This window comes from Strix aluco, chromosome 8 (assembly GCF_031877795.1).
Source record: "Strix aluco isolate bStrAlu1 chromosome 8, bStrAlu1.hap1, whole genome shotgun sequence".
In the NCBI taxonomy this organism is placed as follows: Eukaryota; Metazoa; Chordata; class Aves; order Strigiformes; family Strigidae; genus Strix; species Strix aluco.
Genome location: NC_133938.1, coordinates 22825366 through 22842391, shown reverse-complemented (window position 1 = coordinate 22842391; position 17026 = coordinate 22825366). Strand labels below are relative to the sequence as shown.

Genomic DNA, 17026 nt, shown 5'->3' with positions numbered 1-17026 from the left:
GTCTGTACTTTGTCTGCCTAATTCTCTGAGGTATTACAGAATAAGCAAGCCTAACGCATCACAGAGACAAGGATATGCCGTGCCTCAGCCACTGTCACGAGGTCTAAGCAGTGCGTGGATATACAGCACACTTCTCAGACACCTCTGGAACAGCCACCGTGAAGGGTCATTTGCTGCAAGCCATTGGGGCTGACGATGGAAGAGCTGTGGTTTTGATTTGTACAGGCACAAACTGACCGGGAACCAGGCAACCCGCTGGCTTGACTGACGTCGTAGGATGGAATAATTGATTGGCCCAGCCCACCTTCCTCTGATGACCCAGACCCTGAGTGTGGTTTGTCACAAGAATCGGATAAACCGTCTGTGTGTGTAGGCACTGCTCGTAGCTGACTGCCCACAGTGTGTCTGCCCTGGGATACAGATGTGTGTGTATGTACCGGCCGTGGGAATACAGACGGCATTGTAACTTACCCAGGTGTTGGTCTGGCTCCTTTCTGTTTATTTTATTTCCTCCCATGTTTCTGTGATGTGGGAAATGGAGTGCTGCATTACCTTAAAACCCACCACTGCATTGCCACTAGTTATGACGTGATAAAGTTACAATCCAACTCACTAAGGAAAAAAGCATTACTCTTCAATTTGATTGCCATTTATTACTCACTAGATACAGAGAATCATTCATGCTTGAATACCAGGGAATTGCATAGGGGGGAAACAGTAAAGGTACAGAGTAAATAGAGAAGGATATTTCTCCTGAGTTATAACTTGGAATTAACATGAATTGCAACAAATGGATCTTCGGCATTGTTACTAATCTGGAAATTAGCCATTCCATCACCAGAAACATACACCTGTTTTCCAGTACATTTGTTGCCCTCCTTTTGTCCAGAAATAACATCACAGTAGGTACCAGCAGGCAGTCCAGTTTGCAAATTGACGTTCATATTCCTATGTGAAAACAAGTGAATGCTATTTATCCAGTGTTTTCAAAACAGTTATTTCAAGCTGGGTATAGGGTTTTTGAACTTGTTGCTACTCCCTTACTTTGAAGGGAAATGTAAAGGTGTGAGCTTTCTGATCCTACCCCTGCTTCCCCCCCTATGCTCCCGTTTTGGCTCTCTAGACCTGGCGTGCAATTGAATGTCTTTAGCTCAGATGGTAGTGATCGCTCTAATTATGAGAAAATGACATTCCCCTTCCCATCAGTATCGCTATTGAGGGATGCTATAGTTCTTTTTGAGGACACGGTCTCTCCCACATACTTACCAGTCATCATTATTGAAAACGATGAAGCCTTTATTACCACGGCCAAAAGCTACTTGATTGCTGCCATTGTCCCACCAGTTGGAGAAAGGCTGACCATCCACCACATTACGGAAGATAACCATGTTCCTGAAAATGCAAGGAACGGCTGTCACTGTGGCTGCAAGAGCTCTAAAGCCACAAGGAACAGGAAGCAAAAGCAACTGCTTTTACTCATGTTTTCTCCACAGTGTCCTACTTTATTTGACGCCAGCGATGTTCACAAACCCAGTCGTTGCCACAGGTAGTGTCTGCATTGATTGTAACAGGCTTTACTGACCCATCCGAGTTACTTGGGGGGCCAATCCAGTCATTGACATCCTGTAATGAAAAAGAGAAGTTTATAACTTCTCACTGAAAATGCAGAGAGCCTATCTGCAGAGAAAAGCTGGATGGAGCATCAAAGTTCCACCTGCTAGATCCAGCAGGGGACAGAGAAATCACTCAACAAATTTAAATGCACTGGACTGCAGCTCTGGGCCTGTTCTGATCCTTATTCACCGTGAACGTATCTTCAGCATTACAAGCTTACCCGTCCATTTACAAAAGATCTTGGCCAGCGAAAACTTGACATCACACGTGTGAACCCATAGGGATGAGCAAGCATGAAACCAACTGCCATTTTATAAAGCCTGTTTGTTAGACAGAAAAAGTAGTGAGACGTGGAAAGAGAAAGCATGCCAGAGAACAGAAAGACAAGCAAGCAAAAGGAAGAAGCATCACCCAGACAAGAGCAATCCTTTACCTGGGGTCCCAGAAGGTTAGAATGGAAGCTCCACCGGCCCCATGCCCCCGCTGGTTGTCGTGATTATCCACAAAGACCAGGGCTCTGTCGGAAGGCACAAAGCCCCAGCCTTCTCCCCAGTTCCTAGTCAAAAACACAAGGACTTGAAGCTACCCTGTCAACCTGTGTATCCAGCGTATCCTGGATAAGTCGCAGCATCTTCAATCTTACTTTAAGTAGGCCATCTTTTCCCCATTCCACTTGCGGATCACTGTCCCCAGTTTTGCACCGTATTTGAATTCCGTCACTCGGCCATTTCCAAAGTAGTCACTGCCTTTGATCGGCTCTCCGCCCAAGTCAATTACCTGGTACACAAAGGAGAAACTGTGCATCTGTTCATATCTCAGAGAGACAAAAATGCAGTGTACAGTCCTCAATATTAGTTCTTGCTTTACATTGAGAGAAAAAGTACTCAAATATGTTTATTTCTGCTGTGTAGATCAACCCAAAGTCAGTATAATACATGATGGACACATGTAAAAACATAATTGAAGAAAGAAAATGTAAAGTTTAATGACAATCTGTTGAGGAGGTATTTTTAAAATGCAAAACTACTTATGTCTGCAGGGCTGCTCCAAAGATAGCTCTTTCTGGGGTAAAGTTGGATGAAGATGTAATCCCACCATTCCTCTGAAGGAGGAAGGTAAAAGAGATAGCAAAGACAAAGACAAACATAAGGGAAAAAACACAATTACCTCCTGGTAAATGAAAGGTTTTGTTCCTGCAGAAAACCATTTAGTATTTAAATTTTTCAGCTTGTCCAGAAAGGCTCTTATGTCCCCAGGCCACATATGCTTGGCAGCATCAAGTCGGAAGCCTGCTACACCAATATCAATGAGATAGTTCATGTACTCAGCAACTTTTGAGCGTACATAGTCCTTCTCCAGGGCCAGATCAAGAAGGCTAACCAAGCGACAGTCCCGGACCTGTGTAATGAAAAAAAAAATTTTTTTGAGGTGCCACTCTGTCAAGCTTGTAAAACCTGTCAATGAAATATTTGCATGTTTTGAGACATAAAATCAAGTTTGTTTGGATATCTAATTTGCACAGAAGAGAATTATGCCAAGGTCTGTGTGCTGATTTTGGCTGGGATAGAGTTAATTTTTTTCATAGTAGCTAGTATGGGGCTACGATTTGAATTTGTGCTGAAAATAGTGTTGATAATATAGGGATGTTTTTGTTATTGCTGAGCAGTGCTTACACAGAGTCAAGGCCTTTTCTGCTTCTCACCCCACCCCACCAGCGAGTGGGCTGGGGGTGCACAAGAAGTTGGGAGGGGACACAGCCGGGACAGCTGACCCCAGGGATATCCCACCATACAGCATCATGCTCAGCGTATAAAGCCGGGGGAAGGAGGCAGGGGACATTCAGAGTGATGGCGTTTGGTCTTCCTAAGTGTCTGTTATGCGTGATGGAGCCCGGCTCTCCTGGGGGTGACTGAGCACCTGCCTGCCGATGGAAAGTGGTGAATGAATTCCTTGTTTTGCTTTGCTTGCACACACGGCTTTTGCTTTACCTATTAAACTGTCTTGTTCTCAACTCATGAGTTTTCTTACTTTTCTGATTCTCTTCCCCACCCTACTGGGGGAGGAGTGAGTGACTGGCTGTGTGGGGCTTAGTTGTCGGCTGGGGTTAAACCACAACAGTCTGCACCAAGACATAGGTAAACTTACTATGCAGCTCAATACTCAAGTTAGGACAGTTGGTGAAGGATATCACCTCCCTGTGCAGATGTCATTCAGAACTGAGGATGAGAAACGGCACAGTATATTGTTGCAAATTGGCCAAAGGAAGAGCAGTAACCTTGAGAAAGAACTGACATATTCCATCTACCAAAAAGAGTAAGTTGCTCAACCAGGGTAGCACCTTGCACTCCTGTCAATTTTCCAAGTGGGCTCCTTATCAAGATCAGCTGAGTTTACAAGCTAAAAGAAAGAGCTCACCAGCTGAGCTGAGTACACTGGGCTCTGTTCAGGAGCAAACTCCTGCACATGCCCATATGAAACGTGCAGGGAGGGTTCTTGATTTCTCAGTACTTAGGGTATTTTGCACCACAAGTACCTTTCCAGTACCTGTGTTCACTACTTCATTCCCTTGTCAGGTGACTAAGCACAGGTTTTGTGAGAAACTACTCCCTTTGTTTGGCCTTACTTTAATGTTTACACAACAGGTTAAAAAAAAAGAAAAATATTTCAAACTTTTGCCAGAGAAAGTTACCTGATACATGTCACCATAATTTTCAATATCTCCACTTCCAGTTCGACATTTGCCATCATTGAAATCCCAGCCAGAGTAAGGCACAGCTGGAAAATCTCTGTTCCCAGCATTAAAATAGCTTCCACAGGTAGAATGTGTGCCTGAGCCACCTGCAGCCCCACACATATGATTGACAACAGCATCCACATAAATATGAACCTGGAAAAGCAGTAAGTGCATTTCAGTATGTTTTATAATGATGGTGAAGTGATAGCCAGAGCTCTATCACACCACTATTAACTCGATCTTTTTTTTTCCCCTTCAGTTTATTCTCAGTTTATGCCTCCTTTGAGGACAGCAGCAGTAACTTCCCTCAGCTGACAGAGCACTTCTTGCCATATCAGATACAGATTTTCAAGGCACTTACTCCAACATTGTTGCATCTGGTCACCATGTCTCTGAATTCATTTTCATTTCCTGATCGAGTGCAGAGCTTGTAGCTGATGGGCTGGTATCTTTCCCACCAGGGTCTGTTCGGGTTAGTAATGACAATATTTTCATTTGGAGGTGAAACCTGTAGATGAAATTATGTACTTTGATAAGGAATCAGTTGAATTTATTTTAATGTTTTAAGGGCAAAATCTGTGCTCAGCACCTCTACCCTTAGAGACAGGCTACCACTCAACCCAGTCTGTCTCTCTCCCACAGCACAAGCTCAGTCTGTGAGATGTCTGTCTTACAGACTGGCAAGAAAGAAGTTGTCTTTTATTCCTGTGGGCTGCTCAGGTCCAGCATGGGCCTGCCTTCAAGGACAGGCACATGGGAGGGCTGAAGCCACAGGAATTATTTTTACCTGGAATGGTGACACCCTTAAGGAAAGACTTATGCCCTTCCCTCAAACAACGTAAAGAGGAGAACTTAGCTTTGCAGAGGAAGCCTTTCAGAGGAAAGCATGCCCCTTTGTAACTGATATTCTAGAGATACAATATCGTTCATTGGCCCTGTGGGCTCTTGTGTCTAACAGCAGCTACTACTTCCATCCCCCCCCTTTCCAACACCAAAGTTACCCAGAGCTGGCTGTTCCCAATTCAGGCATTTTTATTGATTAAATGAATGCCATTTATTGAGTGCCATTTTCCTACCTAGTCACAGACAACATACTTACCTGAACTCCTCCAAATCCATTAGGACCTAAATAGCGTTCACATTCAAGAGCAATATCGGCCCAGCGCCATTCAAAGAGATGTACAATAGACGTCCTCCCAGAGAGAGTATTGGGGTTGTACTGTGCCCAGCAAAACCCTACAGCTGTGAGCAGGAGGAGGACTTGCATGATGACTTCAGTATAAGGCTGTTGTCTCTCCACTGGCAATTTATACTCCTGCAAGTTGACAAAGTTCCTATTGCAGCTGTCAAAATTCACACAGATCGATGCTATCAGTTATTATTTGGCTAGCAAGCTCGATATCATTCTTCTGTTTTGTTTTTTCCTGGATTGCCCAGCAGCTGAAGATAAAATACTTTTTCACAATGATTACACATTATCATAAACCAAGCAGTCTGTGAACAGTGCACCTAAATTCAGAATTGTACTCTTTCCAACCATGTAAACAAAGATACTTTATCAAAACTATTCCAAAACATAACGCATAGACCCTCAAAGGGGGCTCTGGAAGGTAAAAGGAAAGATAGGTGATTAAAAGACAACTGGAAATCTAACGGCTCTAGGAGAATGCATGAGTTTGCAGGCTATCAGAGGCGTCTAGCTCTCAGAATTAGTCCAAGCTCAAACCAAGGTACCTGATCAGCCGCTCTCAGTCAATAAGAGATGTATCACACAACACATCATGGGTCTTCACCAGGTGAATCACACTGGTAACTAGAAACTGACTCCTTTTCATGCCTGCAGTTTTCCTAGCGTCATTGCCGAGTCCCTGCTAGTAACTGTTACTGGTTCTCTTCACACAGTCATGCAGAGCACCCGTTGCTCGACCTGACTGAAAGTGATCAAGCTGCAAGTGTTCCCCTCTCCAACAGACAGTCTGCATAAATGTCGTGGTTTAAGCCCAGCTGACAACTAAGCACCACACTGCCGCTCACTCACTCCTCCATGCACTGGTGGGATGTGGAGGAGAATAGGAAGAAAAAAGTAAAAACTCGTGGGCTGAGGTAAGGACAGTTTAATAGGACAAAACAAGCAGAGAAGAAATAATAATAACAAAAACACTAATAAAAGAATATATAAAGCCAGTGATACACAATGCAGTTGCTCACCACCTACAACCCGATGCCTGATGCTCAGCCTGTTCCTGAGACGCAATCCCTCCACCCCCTGGCCAGCTCCCCCAGTACATATACTGAGCATGACGTCACATAGTATCAAATACCCCCTTGGCTAGTTGGGTCAGCTATACTGGCCGTGTCCCCTCCCAGCTTCTTGTGAAAATTAACTCTATCCTAGCCAAACTCTGGACAATAAGGTTTCATCTCACTTTAAATGACCAATGATTCATCTGAGTCAAGGAAGGAAACCCAAAATCAGATGAAAAGTGATACAGAGGATGAGTTTTAGCTGCCTGACATAAAACTGAATTTGAAAGCCAGAGCTGTTGCCCAAGTCCCTTCTGGCTTTTCCTACACTTTCCTCTTTCAAATAACCTTATGACTTTTGTTCATGACATAATTTCAGATCTTCATTTGGAACTGACTTATAAGATCAAGGTCTCAGCAACAATGCTCCATGAATAAGCTTGAGACATGCCAACGATAAAACAATACTCTGAGAGAACACGAAGACCAGAAACTGCCTGACATTTGATGAATATCCATGACAAAAACGAAAAGTCCACAAATTGGCACATCTACTCCAAGAAAAAAAAAAGACTTTTAGTTTTTTAGTGCACTTTGTACTTGAACTGCCTCTTGTATGTTCTTTCTGAAACCAGCTGTGCCATTGAATGTCACATGCATCCTTCTGTTTCCCAGAATTTGTCTTCAAGGATGAATGCAGCTCCCATTTGCCCACCTGTTCATTTTCATATCACAGACCTTATTAAAGGTCTCTTTTTCCACTATAACAATGAAATAGTAAATTACTGCAAATGACCTAATAACAAGGAACCAGTGAGATGATTCCACCTCATGATTACCAATTCAGTGAGAACAGACCCCCCCTGTCCCATTCCTCAGTATTACTGAGAGCAACCAAATGTGCCTGAGGTTAATTTCTGCATCACCATTCCCTGTGGGGTTCCACTGATGCAATGGCATGTCACTGCATAACATTCAGTTTCTAATGACATGCATTTTCCACTGAAATACACTGCTATCAGCCAAGGACATAAGGACCCGTCCTTGATAGCCCAATGCAACGGATGGCCAACCCACTGGCAAGGGGACTGGGAGCCCTCATGTGACAGGCTATTCAGCAGCTCAAACTGAGCAGGCTGCAGTATTTTAGCATGCTGAGGAAATGCATGAGAGCAGGAGAGACGGTGGGCATCCAGCACTGATGATTTATGAGTCTTTCTGTAGCATAACCCCAAGTAGAAAGTATTTAATGTGCACACATTCAAACACAGCATCTCTTTCAGTATGGTAAAAACATCAGCTACCTAAAAAATTGGCTCTGATTTTCCAGGGAGTTTTAGGGAAGTTGAAGCTTTGGGCAGATGAGACGTTGGAGGGATTTGGCTTTGTTTTGAAATCTCGTTTTAATCCATTTGATCCCCCAGTATTATTGGAAACTTGGTTGTGAAGAACTAGAGGATGTGGGTTTTAGACACTGAAATGAGACTCTTTTATTTGCAAGCTTTTACACTGCAAACCTAAAAAAATAGGCCTGCTCTTATATGTCCCTATGTGCTCATAGCACAGCTCTGTCAATCAAATACACAATTGATACTATGCTGCAACAGCAGCGTTTTCCCAATACACTGCTGCAGTGTCAATGTGCACACAAGACATACCACCACGTGACTGACCAGTAAACCCCTCCAGAGGAAGCAGGCTCAGAGGAGACAGGCAAGAAGGACTTGCCCATGAAGCTCATGGAATAATGCAGGCTGTGACTGGCCACCAGTGTTGCAAAGAATGCTGACTTTATCCCAACACAAAGAGGGCTACAGGGTGGCCTTTATTTTAGATAAACAGCTATGTCAGTTGAATGTATCAGCTGGTAGTGGAACTGTTTATCCCCGAGTAAATTAAAAGAGTGTGAATGTCCCCTGGTTTAGCCAGACCAGCATTTGGAGGAGTGTACACGTGGCTCAGCACAACTGAGATGATAAAAACTAAACAATCTACAAAAGATTTCTGAAGATAGCAATGGACTTTAGCTGGTTTCAACCCACATATTCCCTTCCACTGACTGGGGACACCCAGCATCCTGTAATGGAGATCACATTGATATTGTGATTGACCTGTATATTGCAATTGTTATATTTTGCTATGTGTAGCTTGCATTTGGATTGTGATTTCAATATATTTTGTATCACTCAGCTAAGTCAGAAAAAGTATCCAGCGTCAATTATCTTCAAATAAGTAAATTTCATATTAAACATCACACCCTCCACACGTGGAATATCTAAAAGAAGCTGGTCAGAGTACTGGACTCTGACACAGTCAGAGCACTTACAGTGCAATCATCTGCCTGACTGCTATTTAGCTTGACCAAATAAATAATCAATATTGTCTTGCTCTGTTATAAAAATGGCTTGAAGGGTATGAAAAGGTGGTTAAGTGTGCCTGCATATTAAACACAGCATTGAACCATTCCCAGACAGGTTACTAGAAACAACATTAAGGGAGATTACAGTCTTAAAGATGCTCAGTTAGAGATACTAGACTTGAATTATCATCTTTTTAAAAAAAAGAACGTCAACATTTACTGCTATTCACCAGACAAGTGAGTATCATAACATGCTACAAAGTTGAGATTGTCCTCCTCTCAGGAAAGAAACAGTTCTCAAATTTTAGTGATATCTGCAATAGCAAGTCCACTGGAAATCCCAGGAAGGGTGGCAAACTGTGACTTCAGAGAAGCAGAGAAAGAGACAGGACAAGAAAGGATTAAGCTCTCATAGCTGTAGTACCTAAAAAATCATGCCAGTTTCTACAGGAGAGGCATATTCATCATCTTGATTGTAAATTTTCAACTGCCAGGATACTGCCACTAAGAAGCACTACATGAGATGTCATGCTTTTAAACGACTTTTCCTGAAAATTGACTTCAGGACTGTTCACAACAGATGTGAACCCATCCCTTTGCCACGCCAGTTTGCACAAACAAGTGGAGCCAGTGTGCTTCAAAGGGGCAGGAGGGCTCCTTGACCTGACCCTGGGGGCACACAACAGGTTGGCAATGGCTATTAACATCCTGCCACATGGGTCTCCCAACCTTTGGCACCGCTCCAGCCAGCAGATCCAGGGGCTGCACTTTGCCAGCAGGCCCCCTGCCCTCAGCAAGGTGGTGCTGGCCACAGCAAGCAAGGGAGCCCGGTGGCAGGTCCAGCCTCTGGGCCAGGGACACTACCGGGGCCCCTCCTCCCACACCACGACTGCCTTGACAGACACTGCAAGCCCTTGGGCACATTGAGAGCCAACAGCCGCCCCCAGTTTTAAGGGAAACAGGCCTTAAAAATACACCTTGACCTCAAAAATAGTAAATCCAAGCATTCCTCTTCCATTTGCTCCTCCAGACTGGGTCACAACGAGTGCTTTTGGCCAAGAAGACATTCTGACTTAAAGCAAGGGCTGCGCTCTTGCGTTTACCTCGGCATTTTCTCATGGCTGACCACAAAATTGGGAAAGCTGCCAAGTCTATACTTTGTCTGCCTAATTCTCTGAGGTATTACAGAATAAGCAAGCCTAACGCATCACAAAGACAAGGATATGCCGTGCCTCAGCCACTGTCACGAGGTCTAAGCAGTGCGTGGATATACAGCACACTTCTCAGACACCTCTGGAACAGCCACCGTGAAGGGTCATTTGCTGCAAGCCATTGGGGCTGACGATGGAAGAGCTGTGGTTTTGATTTGTACAGGCACAAACTGACTGGGAACCAGGCAACCCGCTGGCTTGACTGACGTCGTAGGATGGAATAATTGATTGGCCCAGCCCACCTTCCTCTGATGACCCAGACCCTGAGTGTGGTTTGTCACAAGAATCGGATAAACCGTCTGTGTGTGTAGGCACTGCTCGTAGCTGACTGCCCACAGTGTGTCTGCCCTGGGATACAGATGTGTGTGTATGTACCGGCCGTGGGAATACAGACGGCATTGTAACTTACCCAGGTGTTGGTCTGGCTCCTTTCTGTTTATTTTATTTCCTCCCATGTTTCTGTGATGTGGGAAATGGAGTGCTGCATTACCTTAAAACCCACCACTGCATTGCCACTAGTTATGACGTGATAAAGTTACAATCCAACTCACTAAGGAAAAAAGTATTACTCTTCAATTTGATTGCCATTTATTACTCACTAGATACAGAGAATCATTCATGCTTGAATACCAGGGAATTGCATAGGGGGGAAACAGTAAAGGTACAGAGTAAATAGAAGAAACATATTTTCAACTGAGTTACAACTTGGCATCAACTTGAATTGTGCCATGTTTCAGCACAAGGGTGTCTTCTGATTTTTGGACACGTTGTTAATTCCCAGTCCAGCTTCCCCATAAAGAGAACTACATTTTCACAGAAGCACAGAGCAGCACAATTTAATATTCAGTCATTTCAATTTTCTTCTCATTTTTTTACGAGTACCTTTAACTGAATAAAGCGCACTTACAAAGGCAAAGAGGTGTATACCACCTCTTCCAGATCTCCACTAGCACCACTAGCTCCTGTCTCTGTATAGCAGCTACTCAGTATTTCATTAATCTAAGCTTTGCTCTGTTGCGGTTCATTTGGTGTTGGAGAGCCGAGACAATCAGACCACCTTGCGTGCTACTAGCACAAATACAGAGAGAAGAAACAACACATGCACAACAGGTCTGGTTACAATTTAGCATCAACATGAATTGCAATGAATGGGTCTTCCTCTTTACTAATCAGGAAATTAGCCATGCCATCAGCAGCAACATGAACTTCAACTGCTGTACAGTAATCACCTTCCTTTTGTCCAGAAATGACATCGCAGTAAGTGCCAGCAGGCAGACCAGTCTGCAGAGTTACATTCAAAGGCCTTTGGAAAATATTGAAATGCATTAAGGATTATTTGGACTCTCAAATGCTTTGCAACTCATGCTAGAGACCTTCTCAGATGTTAAGTAATTCCAGAGTTGTTATGTTGCAGCACTTCTCTGGACACTCCAGAATCTATTCTCCCACAAAATGACAACACTCTAAGACTACTGAGTGAGGAGCCGAGAAAAACATCAAAGGTTCATGCTGTGCTCAGGCATCGTAAGGCTAGTCAACACACACTAGTTAAAATAATTTTTCATGTGAGCTCCTTTAAATTATGGGCACTTAGAGGAATTTGGTTCTAATTACAATCCCTTAACAATGAAGAAAAATAATTACAAATAAATTAATATAGTAGTATTTAAGTATTTACCAGCAATGACAGGAAGCTTGGGTGTTCTCACTCTCCAGGAACTTTAGGACTTGACCTCCAGAACTTCAAATTGCACTCTAGTGCAATTTTCATTTTTCTGTACCAAACCCCAGTTAGCTTTTTTAGATTATCCCATTACAAGTTCTCAGAAATGTCTCTGTTAGTAACCTGTTTTTTAAGGAGTTTAAAGGTACTTGAGAAATGCCAGATTCCACGCAAATATTGTATTTCTGAAATCACGGTACCCTAGAGGAACATATCAAAATAGCCTAAAAACTGTCAGCCCTAATAAAACTCCCCTCAAATTGTTGCAGGATGTCCAATAGGAACTTCTGTAATGGACAGCACATTAAGCTGGAAAACAAAGGTAACTGAGAACTCAGCTACTACATCCTTCAAATTGGTCCTCACCCCAATCTACTTCTAATTATTATAGATCTGACACCCTCCCGTTCTCTTAAATAATCTCACTCTTACATATAAGATTGCAACACAGTTTTTAAAACTGTCGCTTTTGGACCATATCCCCGAGACCACAAGTACCCCCATTTCTGTAAGTTCAGACATTGCTGGCTGACCATGCTCTTCAGTGACACAGCCAACTCCAGGAACTGGGAAATAGCAAGAACACAGTATAAGGCCTAAGCTTGGATAGTGAAGAGTGCTCCTGGTAGAGTGGAGAATGCTAAGCTTAAACTGCCAAGAACTGAGACTGAGGAAGCGTCTGTTACAAAGATCTGTAAGACCTCGCAACACCTTAAAAGCTTTCTCTGCTAACTAGAAGAATTATAATGTATTCCTCTCTTACTTACCAGTCATCATTATTGAAAACGATGAAGCCTTTATTACCACGGCCAAAAGCTACTTGATTGCTGCCATTGTCCCACCAGTTGGAGAAAGGCTGACCATCCACCACATTACGGAAGATAACCATGTTCCTGAAAATGCAAGGAACGGCTGTCACTGTGGCTGCAAGAGCTCTAAAGCCACAAGGAACAGGAAGCAAAAGCAACTGCTTTTACTCATGTTTTCTCCACAGTGTCCTACTTTATTTGACGCCAGCGATGTTCACAAACCCAGTCGTTGCCACAGGTAGTGTCTGCATTGATTGTAACAGGCTTTACTGACCCATCCGAGTTACTTGGGGGGCCAATCCAGTCATTGACATCCTGTAATGAAAAAGAGAAGTTTATAACTTCTCACTGAAAATGCAGAGAGCCTATCTGCAGAGAAAAGCTGGATGGAGCATCAAAGTTCCACCTGCTAGATCCAGCAGGGGACAGAGAAATCACTCAACAAATTTAAATGCACTGGACTGCAGCTCTGGGCCTGTTCTGATCCTTATTCACCGTGAACGTATCTTCAGCATTACAAGCTTACCCGTCCATTTACAAAAGATCTTGGCCAGCGAAAACTTGACATCACACGTGTGAACCCATAGGGATGAGCAAGCATGAAACCAACTGCCATTTTATAAAGCCTGTTTGTTAGACAGAAAAAGTAGTGAGACATGGAAAGAGAAAGCATGCCAGAGAACAGAAAGACAAGCAAGCAAAAGGAAGAAGCATCACCCAGACAAGAGCAATCCTTTACCTGGGGTCCCAGAAGGTCAGAATGGAAGCTCCACCGGCCCCATGCCCCCGCTGGTTGTCGTGATTATCCACAAAGACCAGGGCTCTGTCGGAAGGCACAAAGCCCCAGCCTTCTCCCCAGTTCCTAGTCAAAAACACAAGGACTTGAAGCTACCCTGTCAACCTGTGTATCCAGCGTATCCCGGATAAGTCGCAGCATCTTCAATCTAACTTTAAGTAGGCCATCTTTTCCCCATTCCACTTGCGGATCACTGTCCCCAGTTTTGCACCGTATTTGAATTCCGTCACTCGGCCATTTCCAAAGTAGTCACTGCCTTTGATCGGCTCTCCGCCCAAGTCAATTACCTGGTACAGGAAACAGAACATTCCTTTCTGCTTAAAAAACCCAAACAAGTAGAAGGCACTGCCCTACACATTGTTCTAAGGAAGAGGCACTACTTGAGCTAAGTATATTAGGTGGCTTACTTGCAACATTGTATTTAAAGCTATTTTCTACATTTTATCTCAGGCTAGCTGCGAACTTGTTTTCCCTCTCCATCCTAAATTTCCTTACCCTGATTCATCACTACCACATATCTAAGGCTCGGGCTGTACCAACTTTGTATTTAGTCTAGTGACCAATGCCTCTGCTTCCAGCACATGGGCAGCCTCATTTCACTATGTAGCTAAAGAATGTTTCACTATTTGCCATAGACCTTGCAGGCCAAAATGTGTCTAGCAACTTTAGCTTCTGCTGACTGAAACCAACAATTACCTGCTTCTTAGGTCTTGTCAATATTTGCTATTCAAACACAAAACCCGATTTTGGAATGTCAACTAACACTGGTTATGTCACTGAAAAAAAAAGTATCAGGCCATAATCACCATTTATATCTTCTGCTTCAATTTATTATCCAGAATTTAAAATTCAGGGAGTAAAATCTCCTTTTTAAACCAACAGAAGTTTTCAATAACTTCTCTGCAGTGAATTTCATCCCAAGTGAAATTTCCAGCTTACCTAGTTCCAGCAGGTCCAGCTGGGGCAGTTTGCATGTCAATTACCATTTGTAGGCAGATCAGATATTTGTAAATCATGGTTATTAAATCTCGATGATGATTTCTATAGATCTTGAGACTGAAAGCTGCTCCAGCCCAGCTCAAGTAAAGCATCACTTACAGTGTGGGACTGAGTCTATACTGTGTCTGCAAGAAATATGTTTGTAAAGTACAATTAAAAAAATAAAGATTACCTCCTGGTAAATGAAAGGTTTGGTTCCTGCAGAAAACCATTTAGTATTTAGATCTTTCAGTTTTTTTAAAATTGCCTTCACATCCTCAGGCCACATATGCTTGGCAGCATCAAGTCGGAAGCCTGCTACACCAATATCAATGAGGTAGTTCATGTACTCAGCAACTTTTAAGCGTACGTAGTCCTTCTCCAAGGCCAGATCAAGAAGGCTAACCAAGCGGCAGTCTCGGACCTATATAAAAATTCTGAAATGAGTAATTTCACCTAATAAACTAAATGTAGTGTTCTACATACATTTTTGAATTTTGTTACCTGCATTACAATGCCAAATAAAACCTTCACTAGCCATTGTTCACCATGCATATCTTTGCCTTGGACAGTTGTCTGGGACAGTCATCTACACAGAAGGAACATTAAGAAGTCTGCATTCACCCAGCTTAAACAGCTGTAGGTGCTGAAGGATTATAACAGAGTCAAGCCATTAAATCTATAATCAGCTTTTTAATGCAAGTACAGGGCAAAAATATGATAAATTGTAGTTACTCCAGTGTATTGAGGAGCAGATTCATTACTATTTCAAATGCTCTCATTTCTTCTCTGATGTAGGAAAGGTTTCTAGAAATTGTATTTGTAAACCGTTTAAAAATCTTGAGTTATTATAGCCTTACGAAACATTAAACTTTCGTTTTCTGTCCCCTTTTTGCCTTTGTTTCCTGTAAATACAAATTGATGGGCATCAATTTTCATCAAAAGAATACTTTAAACATACACTGAATATACTGAAATGCTTTTTTTAATAACTCTTATGATGGGTTTCCATGGCTATGCACATCTGCCTAGAGAGAGCAAGGTGCATCAGCCTATGCTGTAAACTGCACTAAAGAATTGGCTATAAAGATGCTCCTTTAGAACTGCTCAAGAATTCAGGGACATTTAAAGTCTCCCCTTCTTCTGCCATTTCTCCGTAAACCCTCTCCCCTCAACTTAGACTCAGGAAAGATCAGATGTATTTGAAAGGCATAAGATATTATTCAAGAAAGATAGGTATTTACCTTTATAAAATATTTTTTAATGCTGTGGTAGTTTTAAAGTCCTGACCTTGTAATCTGATATAGAGGAACAGATAGACTCCTAGGAAATCTCTAAACAGAAGCTTAATTTTCCAGATTCTATTTTTCTTTATGAAATGCTAATCTCTCTCTTCTGAAACTAAGACCAAAGAAAATTTCCAAATTACAATAAAAGGCAAATAATAACTCCTACTGCAAATAATAACTATTTTTTTGAACACAAAAACCCCACACAAGATAATCCCTAAATAGGTATTTATGAGCTTTAAAACTGTTTGCATAAAGTACCTAAGTACATTTGTCTAAATCTGAAATTGAGCCATTGGCTCAAGTAGAGCTATCCCTTTAAGAAGTGGTGTTCCTGATAGCAATGCTAACCTCTATTATCAATTTGGATGGTTTTCCATGAGGGTTTTTGTTTTGTTTTGTTTTTTAAAAGTGTCTGACACTAAAGGGGAGCAAGGAAATCACAGCCCAGGAATGGATGTACGTGAAAAATATATTTATAGGTCTCAGTTTACCTGAGATATATCATGGTAATTCTCAATGTCTCCACTTCTAGATTTACATTTACCATCATTAAAGTCCCAGCCAGAATATGGCACAGCTGGAAAATCTTCAGTCTTCACATTGAAATAGCTTCCACAAGTAGCATGGTCACCAGCACCAGCATTAGCTCCGCACATATGGTTGATTACTGCATCCACATAAATATGTACCTAGAGAACAGTATTCACATTCCAATTTGAGAAAGCTACTTCCCACGGCACCACTTATCAACATGCTCTCTCTCTTACCTCTTGTCCTATCCCCCTATTTCTGCTTGTTTGCTTCCCCCAACATCTTATTTTAAAAATTTCTCTATTATTAACATATAGCGATGGTGATACAACATGCATCTCAACAGACAGGCAGATTAACATTGTACCCATTTTTAAAAAGGGTAGATATGAGGACCCTGGGAACTACCCACCTGTCAGCCTCACATCAGTGCCTGGGAAGATCCTGGAACAGATCCCCCCAGGAGCTATGCTAAGGCACATGGAGGACAGGGAGGTGATTTGAACAGCCAGCATGGCTTCACCAAGGGTGAATCCTGCCTGACCAACCTAGTGGCCTTCTGTGATGGAATGACTGCATCCGTGGGCAAGGGAAGAGCTACCAGATGTCATCTACCTGGACAACTGTAAGGCCTTTGACACGGTCCCTCACAACACCCTTCTCTCTAATTTGGAGAGATACGGATTTGATGGACGGACTGTTCAGTGGGTGAGGAATTGGTTGGATGGTCACATC

General features: G+C 42.7%; 2 protein-coding genes across 4 annotated transcripts in view; both read right to left on the bottom strand.

Annotated features, from left to right (window-relative positions):
- Nucleotides 1-633: 633 nt before the first annotated feature.
- LOC141926600 (pancreatic alpha-amylase) lies at nt 634-12775 on the bottom strand. The gene is made up of 11 exons (XM_074832656.1): nt 12653-12775; nt 5448-5663; nt 4710-4856; nt 4304-4501; nt 2782-3012; nt 2258-2391; nt 2048-2170; nt 1835-1934; nt 1502-1623; nt 1267-1392; nt 634-948 (listed from the first exon to the last, which is right to left on the bottom strand). Exons 2-11 carry the CDS (start codon nt 5613-5615, stop codon nt 759-761), a joined length of 1539 nt encoding a protein of 512 aa, XP_074688757.1. The 5' UTR covers nt 5616-5663; nt 12653-12775; the 3' UTR covers nt 634-758.
- Nucleotides 10734-17026, bottom strand: part of LOC141926598 (pancreatic alpha-amylase-like) — a 14572-nt gene continuing 8279 nt past the window's right edge. For all 3 annotated transcript variants that reach the window (XM_074832651.1, XM_074832652.1, XM_074832650.1), the window contains 8 exons: nt 16252-16449; nt 14662-14892; nt 13644-13777; nt 13434-13556; nt 13221-13320; nt 12888-13009; nt 12653-12778; nt 10734-11465 (listed from right to left, as the gene is read on the bottom strand). In XM_074832651.1, the coding sequence (XP_074688752.1) occupies nt 11279-11465; nt 12653-12778; nt 12888-13009; nt 13221-13320; nt 13434-13556; nt 13644-13777; nt 14662-14892; nt 16252-16449 (1221 nt within the window). In that variant the 3' untranslated portion in view covers nt 10734-11278. The remainder of the gene's footprint in view (nt 11466-12652; nt 12779-12887; nt 13010-13220; nt 13321-13433; nt 13557-13643; nt 13778-14661; nt 14893-16251; nt 16450-17026) is intronic.